Below are 16343 nucleotides of genomic sequence, written 5' to 3' on the forward strand. Positions count from 1 at the left end.
AATAAAATAAAGTTGCCTTTCTTAGAGAGGAAACCTCTGAGGTCATAATTAGGGTTACCCTTATGGCACTATGCAGATCATGACTTTATTGCACCTGCTGAACTAACTGCATCTGTGTTAACACCAGAATCCCTTGGTGTTTAGTACTTATACCAAAGTGGGAGGGGAGGGAAGGAAGAAGAGGAGGGAAGGGCAGATGAGAGGACAGCCATAAAAGATAAGGGAAATACAGTGAGGTGAATTTTGGAAACCACAAACACTAAAGATTATGTGCTATCTTAGTAAATGAGTAAGCTGATTCAATCACTATATCAAATACACTCAGTACTTGCCTATAGTGCTTATCATAAATGCTTATTATAAAATCCAGATAATTTGTCAGATAAGTATCATATTATCTTCAATTTCAAAATTGAATTGAATTCAGAATAGTGCAACACTACAGTGATCATGATCTTTAAAGAGGATCAAATTAATTTCATGAATGATGTTTTTGCTAAGAAATTGCCTAAGCAACTCTATTACATGTTCCAGGGACACTAATAATAGTTAATATAAATTTTGTACAATGCATTATAGCCTATGCAATAATTTCATTTGTGATTGAGTCTTACAGGAATGCTGTGAGCTGGTTGTTACTACGTCCACACCCTTGATGCGACCAGAATAGGTAAAGTATTTATTAGTCCTTTACTGTTTCTGTGTGTTAACAGGCAAATTCAAATCCATATATGCCACATGACACCAAAAACTTCATCAGAAGCACAGACATTCTGATCTCAACTTCTAGCATAGTACTCAAAATGTTCTAAAATTATGGATGAAAAGGCTTTGAATGAATATTCTGAATCACTGTATTTTCTGATCAAGAAAATGGAAGTAGTGATACCCACCTCATAAAGTTGTCATTAAAATTACATTTACAAAATAGCATTTAAATCATCATAGTACTTGACACAGGAAAGATTCTCAATAATTATACGTATTCATGTCTTCACTTGTTAAACTTCAACAGAAATGGAAAGAGTCTGTTTTTAAAAGTCACAGGTGCATACTGGTAAAATCTCTACTTCTATCCATCCTTAGTTAGTATGACATTGAAATCTTTCAAAATAATCTGTTAATGGTAAGCATGGCATTTTAACGTTAATAATGTTTTGTGTATTCAGTTATGGGTTTTTCTGCCTTAGACTTACGAAGTATTTTCTTCTTTTAAATAATTTTCACAAAAACTCTTAAACTTGTTTCTCCCAATTGTAAAATATGTAATGTCTCATTTAATGGATAAAATAATAAAGCACTCCAGAAATCAGAATACTTGCATAAGTACAGTTAATGAGTCATTGGGGGTTTCAACATAACATTCCTGACTTCTCTGGACTCCTACACCATTGTTTTTTTCTCTTTACTCCTTTCCAATAGTCCTAACATAAGTATCAACTTGGGACAGTTTAATATTTGACAGAACACACTTTTTTTTTTTTTTAATGTTCATTTATTTTTGAGAAAGAGAGACAGACAGAGCATGAGCAGGGGAGGGGCAGAGAGAGAGGGAGACACAGAATGTGAAGCAGATTCCAGGCTCTGAGCTGTCAGCAAAGAGACCGACGTGGGGCTCAAATTCACAAATGATGAGATCATAACCTGAGCCCAAGTCAGGCATTTAACCTACTGAGCCACTCAGGCGTCCCTTGACAGAACGTTTTTGTGGTCCACTTTTACATAGCCAAAAAAAATGTTTACTATGAAGGTGCAATGTAACTTATCACTATATTTAAGGTGAAATTTTCAAGGATGAAATTTGCCATGTTTGCTAATATGTAATTAATCAAAGCCTGTGCTTTGTCCTCTTTTATCTATCTTCCTTCACCACCAGCCAACACTGTTACCAGATTGAGATATTCTTTCCCCATGAATTCAGACTCCACCTCTACATCATTCTAAACATATGCGTCATCTTGTGGGCAGCTGCTACCAATCAATCAGGTTGTCTCCTGAAAATATCTACATATCTATCCATCTACAAATATATATATACATACACATACACACACACACACACATGCACACACACACACACACACAAGCAGGTTAATGTGTGTCTTTAAGCACCTAAGATAAATTTCTTTTAAATGCCAATATGTATACAAAATATATAGGATTTTTCTTGTGTTTTAGACATACAAAAATAAGACACAAAATAAAATACATTATATCTGTTTTTTTTAATTCAAAAAAATTTAATGGTTTATTTTTTAGAGAGAGACAGAGTGTGAGCAGGGGAGGGGCAAAGAGAGAGGGAGACACAGAATCTGAGCTGTCAGCACACAGCCTGACGCGGGGCTCGAACTCACAAACAGTGAGATCATGACCTGAGCCGAAGTAGAACACTTAACCAACAGAGCCACCCAGGCACCCCTAAATTATATATGTTTTAAATCCTGAAATTCATTTTACTTTATTGATTTAAATGACTATAACTGCCTTTTATGATCTGTGCAAATACTTGGCTATACCTCAAAACAGTGACCCACTTAATTTTACTAACAAAGTTTGCTTCAGAAAAAAATGAATGTACCTTTTGATAAAGGTAAAACCATTGTTGGATTGCTTACCATTCCTCTTTTGTTCAATGCCTATTACCTAGTCAAGACAATGCCTATTACCTAGTCATTACTCAATCCATATTTAAGAAATCAGAGGAAGGATGGATGGATGGATGGATGGATGGATGGATGGATGGAAGGAAGGAAGGAAGATGAAAGGAAAGGAAAACAGAAAAAGAAGAGAATGCAAAGAAGGAAGAAGGGATAATTTAATCATGACTCAGAGGCAGAAAAATTTCATATCACCCAAAAGGAATTCAAGAAGAATTAACATATGAAAACAAATTTGTACAAAGAAGTTGACTTGCTGAATGTAAGTATATATGCTACAAAATTGCATTTTGTTAATTATCTTTTGTATACATGTAAATCTTTAGGCATGTTTTACCTTTACCCACTTCTTTATATAAAAATACCACTATCCAAAATTAAATACTTTTTTGTTTCTAAAAAGTGATTAGGTTCACAAGTATAGTGTTTACTTAATACAACACTAAACAAAAATGATGACAGAATAATAAATTATGTAATTACTAAGATAATTTAGTTGATTGATACTTACCAGGATATCTTTTCCAGCCCATTTGCATTCATCCCTTCTGGTAAAAGATACTGGCCATACAATCTAAGGGCAGAGAAAAAACATAATTTTACGCCAATTAAGTTCTCTAAGTGATCCAACATTATAGTCTGTTAGACTAAGGTGGGACAACTTAAAGATAAGTTCCACAAAGCATTATGTGGTAGGAAGGTTTCAGCTTAAACTCTGCAGTAGCATCTATTTATTGGTATGAATGTAAATCATGCAATCTCTGCCTACCCATTAGACTTTGCTGTTTATGAAAGTTGAGCAACACAGAATTTATGTAGTAAGTAGATTTAAGCAGCATGCAGAGAAGAGAACTGTCAGGTTGGGAGAGGAAGATCATTTTGAGAAGATGTGAAAATCTAGCGAAGGGAGATAGAAATAAACATAAAAAAGTGTCTAACATTTTTCTAAAAGAATCTGTCTTTATTATAAAATAGTCATTTTGAATTTAAACATGAGGTGCTCTGGGTCCTTTTCCCTAATTCAAATTTCAGCATGACACTCTAGAATGAGCAATTGATAGGGTTAAGAAAACCTCATTTTAGAAAGGAATTTTTTTTTTTTTTTTTTTTTTTTTTTTTTTTGGTGGGGGGAAGCACAGTAAGTAGGTAAGAGTAGCATTAGGGGCGCCTGGGTGGCGCAGTCGGTTAAGCGTCCGACTTCAGCCAGGTCACGATCTCGCGGTCCGTGAGTTCGAGCCCCGCGTCAGGCTCTGGGCTGATGGCTTGGAGCCTGTTTCCGGTTCTGTGTCTCCCTCTCTCTCTGCCCCTCCCCCGTTCATGCTCTGTTTCTCTCTGTCCCAAAAATAAATAAAAAAAAAAACAAACAAAAAAAAAGAGTAGCATTATATACTTTCTGGAGATAAAGAAGGAAATGAATTTCCAAATAGATAGCTCTAAAAACTTTGCCACTGTGGGAAAAACTTAAACTAATTGAAAAACAATTGTTTTCATCCCTAATATTTCCCCTTCATTCTTTGACAACATTTATGCTAAATTCCAAAGGTTTCTATACAGTATAATTACAATGACAGTGGTAAGCAGGCCAAGATATTATTGGTGGTTTAGGGGATGGTGGATGTATTTTTCTTTATAATATTAATACAAATATCCTCATCTAAATTTTAATATAAAATTGTTCAGTTCCTCAGGGCAATTCGAATGAGTCCTATCTGTATTGCGGCAGAACAATTGAATTTTTTTCTTTAATTCATCTTTCTCATCTGGTAACAGTTAATTGCAGGAAAAAAAATGTCCTATGTAAAAAAAAAAAAAAATCCAGACATGGTGCAGTCACTCATTCATGTCTGTGTTAGTCTCAAAATGACTGATCATCTTTTTTGGGATCCTCAAGATAATTCAGTATAAATGGTCATAAACAAGCCTCAAGATAATTCAGTATAAATGGTTATAAACAAGCCTCAAGATAATTCAGTATAAACGGTCATAAACAAGCCCCTAGATAATTCAGCATAAATGGTCATAAACTTGTGCAAGGGCTATGATATTCAATCTAGGGAATCAAAAAACAAAATATAACACATTCATAAGCAAGAATTTAGGACATATTGAAATAACCTATGATGGCATAACAAATGCATTTCAGCTCTGTGTCACAATTATAAAAGCCCTAAAAATTTTTGGTTATACATTCATTTTTACCATCTGAAGCTTTTAATTTATGTATTCTTTTTCATGTGCTTTTCTTTTCATGTTTATCTGTATATGTAAATTAGAACTGTCATTTGATTTGTTCCACAAGGATCTTACAAAGTAATCTCATAATAAAAAAAAAAATCTAGGGGCGCCTGGGTGGCGCAGTCGGTTAAGCGTCCGACTTCAGCCAGGTCACGATCTTGCGGTCCGTGAGTCCGTGAGTTCGAGCCCCGCGTCAGGCTCTGGGCTGATGGCTCGGAGCCTGGAGCCTGTTTCCGATTCTGTGTCTCCCTCTCTCTCTGCCCCTCCCCCGCTCATGCTGTGTCTCTCTCTGTCCCAAAAATAAATAAAAAACGTTGAAAAAAAAAAAAAAAATCTAAGCACAATAAATGCACGTCCTTAAAATTCACATTACCCTGACTTCTGGATTACTAGAGCGGGTGCTGGGTAGTCTGTTCCATACATTCCACAGCTCTGTCTTCACTGTGGCTATGGAAAGCCCAAGCGATCTATTCTTATTTAAAGTTTATACTGGTAGATAAAATATAAATTTCATTTAAAACACGACAATAATATAGAGTATAGGGGTAAGATTTACTGACTCTCACATTAAGCTTGCCAGTTACATTTCACAAAACTCACAGATTATTAAAACCTGATTTTTAACTGAAAAAGGCAAGTCATTTTCTCATACTTTCCTAGCTCTTGAATGCTGGTGGTGAGATAGCATGGGTCTCATTTTGTCATTTTTCTCTTATGTCAAATATTGATAAAAAATAATGTTGATAACATTTATGCTCAATTCTCTCATACTTAGAGGAGTGTGTAGTCTCAACTTTCTAGAGTTCCCAGAGTTAAATAAATAAGTATAGCTTAAAAATCTGGCATGAATAAAATAAATTTTGGTATATAATATGCTATTCTGGAAAGCAATTTATGGGCATAACTCTAAGTCAGTGAAATAAATATATATATTTACTTTATATAAAAAATATAAATGTATTTAATTGTCATTTCCAACAGTATCCTCTTCCATAAAGAATAATTCCTGACTATTTGGTTATATTTGTTTACCTGTAGATATTTTTGTCTTCTTTGCTCAAAAAGTCTCAATTAACAATGCCTAAATTTCTTATGCTCAAATTCAAAGTGTTTCATGATGTGTATTACACTTTCCTTTCTTCATGCTTCTATAGTTCTATTCATGACAGCGCCTCTCACTCATAATTTTATAAATAAGCATTTGTGCCTTAAAGAAACAGCATGCTTTTATGAAGGTCTAGAATCTTTTCATGGTTCTTCCAAATCTGAGAATGTGTTATCTCTAATAAGGATTGGCCTAATATATACCTTTATGCTCATAATCTTATATTTAATATTATGTTGTAAGTCCCTCAAGAATTATTTATGATATCCTATAGGGATCCTTATAAAGTTTATTACAAGAGTAGATGCTTCAGAAAATGCTAAATAACATCATACAGAGATTATAAAGAACATTGATAGACAAATGCATGTGAATTCTTAAGTAAACTAGATTTACTCCTATGGACAGTGTGGTATAATTAAATAATATGTTTGGAATGAATGTTTTAGACTTAGAAATATGTCTTCCATTAGAATAATGATTTTAAATGCAAGAGCAGGAGCTATAACAACACTATGAAACTGGGCAAGTCACCTAACTTGAATTAATTCATTACTTCAGTATCTATTTATTGTAAGTCTAGTTGGTAGAAGATACTGTGATTATATCAAGGGCATACAAATGGCTCTGGGATTTTCCTCATCTATAAAACAGCAGGTTGTCTCATACAATAATTAAGCCTTTTCAATTTTAGAACAAACTGAGTATATAAACTAAGAATTTTTATTATTTCATTATTCAGAGAAAAATGCCAAATACATTAAATACATATTCTGAGGTGTGATGTTACTCATATATTGTCTATGGATAAAAAATATATGTATATATATTTATGTTATATATATGAGTTTTACAAAATGATAAAACTATTACGAACACTGAAAACTTGAACTTATATAATTTCCCACTATTAAAATACCAAATTTTTCTTAAACTTAGATTTTTCACTCATTATATAAAAAGGATGACTTATTTTCACTAAACAAAACAAAGCTGCTTATTTTATGACCTTTAGAAAAGACTCCAAGGTAAATATTTTTTGTCATTTCAGAAAAACAAATGGATAACTAGTTTTCTTAGACAACAGATAACCTTAGGAATACTGCAATCATCTGAGAAGTCTTAGAAATCAAATAGATTGAAAAAATGAGAAAAAGAAATATCAAAGGTGATATTTAAATGCCGTATATTAATCTCTAAGTATATCGCTGTTTTGTATCATATACATAATGAATCAAATCTTTATGTACAGTCGGAATTTCAGAGTTTGGGTAGTAGGAAAGTAAAAATCTTAGGTCCAGTGTTATACTCTATTAGAGATATGAATTAGCTTTGAATTTAATCTTCATTTGATCTTCAAAGCAATATTCTCCAACCAGGACAAAAGCTTTTAATAGAATTCATTACTTTTCAAAACTTATTGTCCAATATGTTAAAGTTTATCAGAAGTTTAGGAAACACCACTCTCTAAAGTCCTATAAGAAGGAAAATTAACATACATAAAAACTGATGTATATGTACTCTAAAAAAAATATGTTATACTAGTACTCCTACAAAAGCCGTTACATAAAAGATTTTTGTTCCTCTGAGAATTATGACTGGAAATACTATGAAAAAATAATTGACTTTGAGTGCAGCATATGGACTCAGTAGCATAATTTGCACTAATTTTTCAATCCATGTTTATTTTCCAAACTGTATAGCTTATTAAAGAAGCCAAAAACATGGTAAAGAGTAAGGATAAAACTGATAGACTGCAAGTGTCTAAATGACCACATTTGTAAAGATCTGACACTGAAAACTGATCTTGCCAAAAAGTTTGCAAACTTTTTGTTTGAAAGGCCAGATAGTAAATATTTTAGGCTCTGTGAGCCAGATGATCTCTATCACAACTATTCAATTCTGCCATTGTTGAATGAAAGCAAACATAGACAATATGTAAATGTATGAGTGTCTGTGTTCCAATAACCATTATTTACAAAAACAGGTGACACACCAGATTAGGCATGTGTAAAATGATTGATGAACTCTGCATTTGCTGACAATATAGCGATATATACATACACATACATATACACACACACGGTAAATGACATCAATTATGATATATAAATATAATGGTTCAGATGTTTAGTTTTACACAGGAAAAATGATACAACTATGGAAGGATAAGCTTAAGTCAGTATTTCTTAAAATGATCATTTAACATACTATGGTTTTGTCCTTGATGATTTTTATGGTTTACTGCATCCATTGATTTGTGATAATCAAATCAATGCATTATTTTTATTTGCATCTGAAAAAATAAATTATTAATTTAAACAGTTTTTTTTTCAGTTGTAACACTATCAAATAGCTAGAGAATTCACTGTTAAATAGCTTGAGATGTTTTAAAGAAACTACAGTGTATACATTAGAATAAAGATACCTTTTGAAAATCCTTGATATTAACCAGGTTGAATGAAAATATGTGATCCTTCGCTCCAACATACAGCCTACTCCGTTCCTCATCCAAAAGGAAGGTATGATAACTGGAGCTGTTGGCCAAGCCATTGAAAGTGATCACATTGTTGGATTCCAACATTTCTGCAAGGTAACAAAGCAAGACATTGGGTGTTAATGTGAGGTCCTACATGAGCATGGACTATTGGTACATGGCAATCTACGGCCTGCTGTAGCTACAAATCAGTGGTTGTTCTTAATGGTACTAAGAAATATACAGGAGCCATTTTTGTTTGTTTGTTTGTTTACATTTCATGGAAATGGAAGTCATATTCATTAGTTTGCTGATTTCATACTCAATACCATATACTTCTTCAGAAGAAAGGAACAGAAATACCTCCTCTGCACAACTGATCCAATGAAATCTCTGCATGTAATGATAAAATGAAATGCTCAGTATTGTATATAAAATGTCTTTAATTTTACAAAGGTTTTTTTAAATGGTTTCATTTGTTCCAAATCATTATCTAAAAGGAAAAGTGAAGCAGGCCAACAGAGCAGAGGCAGTATGAGGGAAACACTGTTGAACCTCCTAGGTTGTTTGAGGCTTCTTTTTACTAAGGAATTTTTACGTGTCTTTTTGACCATTAAATCATTAACTCCACCATCTAAATCTTTTGTAATATTTTGTGACTGACACATATACAGAAGCCAAGTTACGTTTTCATAAAAACGTAAGTTATATGAATTTTACTATCTGACTTCAATTTTTCAGTTTATTATCATTCTTCTATTTGCTTTTGCTAAGGGGCAAATCCTGACTTTTAGACCTATCCCTAAGTGAAGAAATATTTTCAAATAAAAACATTAATTGTAAGTCCACCTTTGCATTACAAAGGCAATTGTTGATAATCAACAAAGAGGTTTTTTTTTTGTTTTTTTTACATATCAGCCTCAGTCAAAATTATGTACATATACCACCACAACCCCCTCCCATGGGATGGAAACGTTGAAGATTCTCCAAAATTGTGTACTGAATCGATGATTCAGATTTGTCCAGGGCACACATAGTTGAACCCTTTCATCAACACCCACAAAATGCAGAATGTGTTTTCCAAGGAGAGAAAGCAGCAATATAGACCCTTCCTCTATCCCAGTCGTGTCCCCCATACATTAGCTTTACGGTAAGTTTCTTTGCTGTATCTATTTCTTCTACCGCCTTCTCCATATAACCAAAAATATTATTTCAGTGGGGGATAAAGTTCAAACTGCTTAATTTAGCATTAAAGACCATCTGAGTTTACACCCCAACCCAGTACTCCTCCCTCATGTCCCCTATCCTGCAGGAAAATGTATCTGCAGTTGTCCACTTTTTAGCCTTTGCTGCCGTTGTTCTTGACATCTACAACTACATACCACCTTGACAAGGGTATCCATTCTGTTTTTTTAATGTTTATCTATTTTTGATAGAGCACAAGCAGGGGAGGGGCAGAGAGAGAGGGAGACACAGCAAAGCAGACACCACTCTCTGAGCCGTCAGCACAGAGGCCAACATGGGGCTTGAACCCACAATCTGTGAGATCATGACTTGAGCCGAAAGCAGACACTTAACCAACTGAGTCACCCAGGCACCACAAAGAGTATCCATCTGTAAGAGCTAGTTCAAGTGCAAGCCCCAAGAAATTCTTATAATTTCTTTGTAAATTACTCCTATAACTTGTATCACACTGCCAATCATTCATGTAAATGACTTATCTACCAGAATTAACATCCCCTCAAGTCAGGAAATCTATAATTAATAGCTCACTACCCACAACTCACATGGTTTCTTTTCCACATTACCAGGTCATTAAATATTAAATCGAATGTGTATTTTTTCTATGGATTTATCTATCCATCCATCTACTACACAAAATTATAAGAATTGTTAAAATTATTAAAATGTGATTTTCTAATTAATTCATAAAAAAACAGTATAATACTGGGCTAGCCTTTTCCCACCCTCCACACCCATTTAAAAAAAAAATGAAGAAAGGAAAGAAAAGGAAGGCAGGAAGGGAGGAAGGAAGGAGGGAGGGAAGGAAGGAATCAATTTGAGAATTTCATTCACATGAGTGACGTCTGAAATAAATGAGAGCTATTAGTTTCCAGAGAGAAAAAACCATAATTCACTACATGGTATCTGAATTTAAATGTCATCCTGTCACCACTTTCCGAATTATTGCAAATACTCAATGCTACAGAGAATGAATATAAGACTGAAATTTCTGGCATCCTGAGCTGTGTGAGGATGGCTACTATAAAAGGCAAGGGTACATTACTGGACATGTTCAATGACTGACTTAATGGTTGTTCAAAGAGATAATAATTATCAAATAGAGAACGTGCCCTTCAGTATTCCTTCCAATTATAAAATCTATAATAATCCCCCCCCCCCCCAACACAAGAGAAACAAAACTACAGGGAGCTAGACAAACTGAAAAGTCAGGTAAGTCTAAGCCAAGACAATTACATAAATATTAACCAATAGGAGGGTCCTTCAAGAGACACAAAGGTGAATTTTAATTGGAAACACACAGAACTACATAAGGGAGGTCTAAGCATCGAGTGGAAAAAGTTATGGGAAGACAACTACTATACCTAGAGAACGCAGAGTCATCCAGTTACAGGTAAGAACACAAGTATCATCATAGTACTTACTAGCTGTGCAAACTAGGATGAATTCCTTATGCTACCTGGACCTCAGATTTTGGAAGATGGGGTTAATAATATATCTTCTAAGAGCTATTGTGAAGGTGAAATTAGGTAATTCATGTTAAATACTTAGAACAATAATTTGCATAGTAAAGCACACAATCACCTATGTGTATAAGTAGAGGTGAAATAGTAGTATGTTCAATCTTTTTGACCAGAAGTAGGAAATTAAGGTCCAGATGTAGCAGACTGAAAAAAAAATTTTTTTCTACCTATCTTACCAAATATGCTAACTCATTAGCATTATTATTTTGTAAAGGGATAAAGAAAACCAATATACTTTCGATTTACATTAGTATGAAATATAAAGGTCCTTTTAAAAACAGTGAAATATTTTTTTGGTTTGCCAATTTCTCTAACCTAAATTTTAAATAATAAATGTAGTGCCTATCTATATTATAATTCCAAACAATGAAAACATGCACCCAATTAAAAAAATACATTACAGGTTGAATTTTGTAAATTCGTTCAGGGAGAATCATTGGTTACTCAGTACAGACAACTTAGAGAAAAGTCTTTAGTGGTTTATGTATGACATCACTACGGAAACAAACTACGCTTTAAAAATATGTTAATGCTAGATCATTTCATTAAACAAAGAGACAATATTTTCCTGGAGTATGGGTTAGCAGCTGTGTTTTCCATCACTTTCAAATATACTTGATTTTGCCTAATCATTCCTTTTTGCTCCAATTTCTTTAGATGTTCCTCTCTATCAAGGACTTTTTATATTTCATTACAACCAAGAAAAGAGTCTTTTTGAGACTCATGACACTGAGTCACAGCAAATTCTAGATTGCTTAGATTATCTCAACACTTTCCAGGGAAAAAAATACCTAGGTTAAAATCAGAGACATTTTCTCTAAATCTAGATAGATCTCATATTCTTTAATATTCTGTTTTCCTTTTTAAATTTGTTATTTTTTTCCTATATGTAGATACATTCAGCTATACCTGATATTAAATAACTTCAACTTTGACTCTACTCCTTCAGAATTTTAGGACTTTCTTTTCAGCTTCTATTTTATAATTCTTAGTGTGACATAAATTAGAATTGGAACTAAAATAAGTATTCAGAAATGTGAAATGTTTAATATTCCACTACCTTTTCATATCTTGCCTATGTTCACATCCAGGAAAATAGCAACAAACATTAGAGAACAATCTAAATTTCTACAGAATCAATTTGACTATAATGAATCTGGTAGACCAAAGCATGTAAAGACACTAATTCTTTCTGGTGTAATTCAGCTTTTTCCTGGTTGAGACATTGCTTCAACCTCTACACTTTGTGGCAACCATAAAGAGAAGTCAATGTACAATTGTAATCAAAAGTGCCATTTCAAACAAGCACTCTTTAATGAACTTTTTATTCTGAAATACGAAAGGTGATTAAATAAGCATTCTATTTATTTCAGCTTCCAAAAATGATTTAGCGTCTACAATTTGTTTAATGACAAAATGGAAGCTATACCAATCAAAGAGTAAATAGTTTTTGCTCAATAGTGCTAACTATTATCACCATTATAAGATAATGGAGACAGTAAGCATTAAGTGTATATAGATGTTCTGGATGGGAATCATTTCATATGATTTCAAGCAGCAGAGTGTTCAATTACAAATAGATTACATTCTCTTGTGATATAATTCCAAAAAACAGTCTTATGAAATTCAGGACACATATATATAAAGTCCATATATCTATTTTTAATGTAATAACATGAGCAAAAGAAGAAATGAAACTATAATTGATGTATTTTAATTAGAGGATCCCAGCAACTAATTATGGGAGAAGAACCATGATCTTTTCTAATGCATCTTTATTTCTTTGAAAGTTTATTTATTTTTGAGAGAGAGCACACAAGTGACTGGGGAGGGGCAAAGAGAGGGAGGCAGGTAATCCTAGGCAGGCTTGGGGCTGTCAGTGCAGAGCCCAACACAGGGCTCCATCTCACAAACTGTGAGATCATGACCTGAAATCAAGAGTCAGTCAGTCAACTTACTGAGCCACACACAGGGGCCCTCATGTCAATTCTAATTTTCATTCTACTTATTTATTTATAAATTTTGAGATCTGCCTTTTTTCCTTTTTTCATCATAATCTATGTAGCTTTATTTGAATAAAGAAAAAAAGACACTGTTAGTAATTATTATCAGTAGATTAAGATACTGAAAAATTATTTTACGAGCTGATGTTCTCCTCATGTTTATTTTAATGTATGAAACGAAAAAAAATGATGGGAAAATTTATATCAAAATCATACATGACTACTGACCTCTACATAATAAAGCTGGATAGTTCCTGTGGTGTTCTGATTATCGTTAGGACAAAAATAGATTTCTACAGATTATTGTATTGCAATAACCAGGTCAGATTCTCAAAAGGCAATGAAATGAATACAAATTTCTAGAATGTCAGACCGCCCAGAACTAGACATTTTTATAATAGGATGAAGAACTGTTTGACCTTCAAAATCAAACAATAGCCACTCTGTTCTTTATATTTCTGACTTCCATTATTGTTTCTCATTCTCTTGCTCTTCCTTCCTCTTTTTCTCTCTTCTTTCCTTACCCCTTCCTCTAAGTTTTATAGCATGAAAGGTAATAGGATGCCATCAGTTACTGGATTCAAATTAATTGCCTGTATTCATTCATGGCTTTAGCCTCATGTCCTTTTTCTATGACTTGAACTTTGTCCTTTCACAGAACAAAGATCCCATTTAAAGTAGTCAAAGGCTGGATCTATAGGAAGCCAAATATTTTGACTAAATGATGACTATATCCAGATATTTGTAAATACTGGAAGGTTCACGGAGGTCCAAAGTTTTAGATGCTGTATTTCAGTGCTTCCTAGATTATTTTTTAAATTTCAAAAACTAAATTATTTCTAAAGCAAAATAGGAGCTAAAATAAAAGTTGGCAACTTTTTGTTGCATTATAAAAATAACAGAAACAAGTACTATGGACAGTCATATGATTTCATACAAAAAAGAGGCATTTTATTTAATAAAAAGAGCAAGAAGCAGCACACAAAAAGGATAATCCTTGGATACGGATAAATTTATATTGTAGAAAAATTCACCTTATTTTTACTACTTTATTTCACCAAGGACTTATTTTTAAAGACTATTACACAGAAGGGAAGTACCTTTCCACAGACATGTTTGGCAACTGCTTCTCTAAGATAAATTCTACTCTACTCTACTCACAGCATTTCTAGCCAGTGTATTTTGTCATTACATAGATACAGCTAATGTTAGTGGGTATCTACATGCTTTTATTTATTTGGTTATGCTGAGTATATGCTCTCAGTTCACAAAGTTTGGTATGTATTGTTCAAATATACTTAGAAAAATCTATCTTCTAATTTCATAACTAGTAAATACTTGAAATGTGCATCCAATTTTTACATCCTGGTCCGATGGTAACTTTTACATTAACTACTTTCTCCAGTCTATGCCAGACGCCACAACACTCTGTAAAACACAATCCCCCCACCTCTGCCTAGAACATTTCTCCAAGTTCTTCCAACTTATTTATTTATATTTGCCAAGGGTCTGATCTCTAATGTCTCCTAACACATTGAATTTATGGCAGGACTCTCCCTTCTCTTCTCAGGTGCTTCTTATTTGTAGTTGACTTGGAGAGACTCCCTAATCAAAGTACAAGGTGCCCACATTTGAGTTTTAGACAAGCAAAGGTCCGTTACCAGCACAAACCCAATTTCTAAGCTTCTAGATGCCACACAATGAACTATATTGTCAGTGAGAGACAATGTATTTTTCCTCAAATATCCTTGTAAAACTCAAGAGCAGGCCTATCTGTGATATTAATCTGTTTTTCACTTTTTACAATGTGAAACATATGTATGGAGAGTTACTTCCTACAGACTAATCTAATTCAACAAGCACATACCCAGTCTTTATTGTGTATAATACACAGGCATTGGCTAAGAAGTATGTGGACTATAAAGAGTAATAAAATCTTGATGGAAAGACAAATGCCCTCAAAGAAGCAAAAACTAAATGAACAGCATGAAGAATAATAAGAGCTAAGAAAGTTAACAGGAGGGAGAAATTAATGCCTCATGGAAAAGTGGATACTCATTGGAGAAAGAGCTTGGCGATTAATCCTGGCCTTAAAAAAAATGTGTAACGTATGACTTTGACCAGCAGGATGAGGTGTGGCAGAGCATTCCATGCACAGGACATGATAATGATCAGGAGACAGAAATAAGGTAAAATATAAGGTACAGTTTTAATTGCCTACTATTGCCAAAAACTGCTAAATGACTTATAGGTATATTCATTAAAAGTTTCATAACAAGATTATGAGGTGACAGTTCTCAGTCTCATTTTTTCTCAGACAGATATTGGAAATATCCTAGGTCACAGAGACTATGTGGTAGAAAGTCAAGATATCCACTCCCATCTGACACCTGGGGCCGGTTCTTTTGGTCTTACCCTATTCTATCTCTAAGAAGGTAGAATCTTTGCGAATGCTAAGAACAGATTATTGAGAAAAAAAATGTAAGTTTGGTTATTTCTTACTATTACATAACTCACCTTAGTTGGTAGTCTCTTAAATCTTTATCTTATTTTCTCTGTACTTGATCTTTTTTTACACAGTAATAACTCCATGGGTAATCTTTTCTACAGGTACTTCTCGGTCACTAGCAGGATTTTGACGTCTTAAATGTCTATCTTCCAAGACAGATTTCCCTCTGAAGACCAAACAAGGGCTTACCAAATACTTCTATGTAGATATTGTACAAACATGTCAGAGTTTGCAGGACTTGAACAGAACTCACTCCCTTTTCTTCATTCCATCACTGACATCATCACCTTTCTGTATGTTTAAAACTAGATGCAGGTATCACTCAATCATGTAACCCAGAGCCTCTTCATCATCCATCGGTCCAATCCATCACTCCACTTTGTTAAACGCTACAATAATTTCTTGTGTATTTTCCTTTGCTTACATCCTCATTGTCAGTGTCATAATTCATTTCCTCATAATTTCTTCCTTTGATTATTATAATTATATTCTAACAGAACTTCCTCCATAGGTTTACACTAACCATGCTAGTGCTACCTCCAGAATAATTTTCTACAAAACAAGCTGAGAAAAGGGCACTTTTACTCTATCAC

General features: G+C 33.6%; 1 protein-coding gene across 6 annotated transcripts in view; it reads right to left on the reverse strand.

The window, feature by feature from the left end:
- SEMA3A (semaphorin 3A) overlaps positions 1 to 16343 on the reverse strand; it is a 446388-nt gene that overhangs the window by 143872 nt on the left and 286173 nt on the right. For all 6 annotated transcript variants that reach the window (XM_042916651.1, XM_042916638.1, XM_042916644.1 and 3 more), the window contains 2 exons: positions 8426 to 8583; positions 3169 to 3231 (listed from right to left, as the gene is read on the reverse strand). In XM_042916651.1, the coding sequence (XP_042772585.1) occupies positions 3169 to 3231; positions 8426 to 8583 (221 nt within the window). The remainder of the gene's footprint in view (positions 1 to 3168; positions 3232 to 8425; positions 8584 to 16343) is intronic.

This window comes from Panthera leo, chromosome A2 (genome assembly GCF_018350215.1).
Source record: "Panthera leo isolate Ple1 chromosome A2, P.leo_Ple1_pat1.1, whole genome shotgun sequence".
Taxonomy (NCBI): Eukaryota; Metazoa; Chordata; class Mammalia; order Carnivora; family Felidae; genus Panthera; species Panthera leo.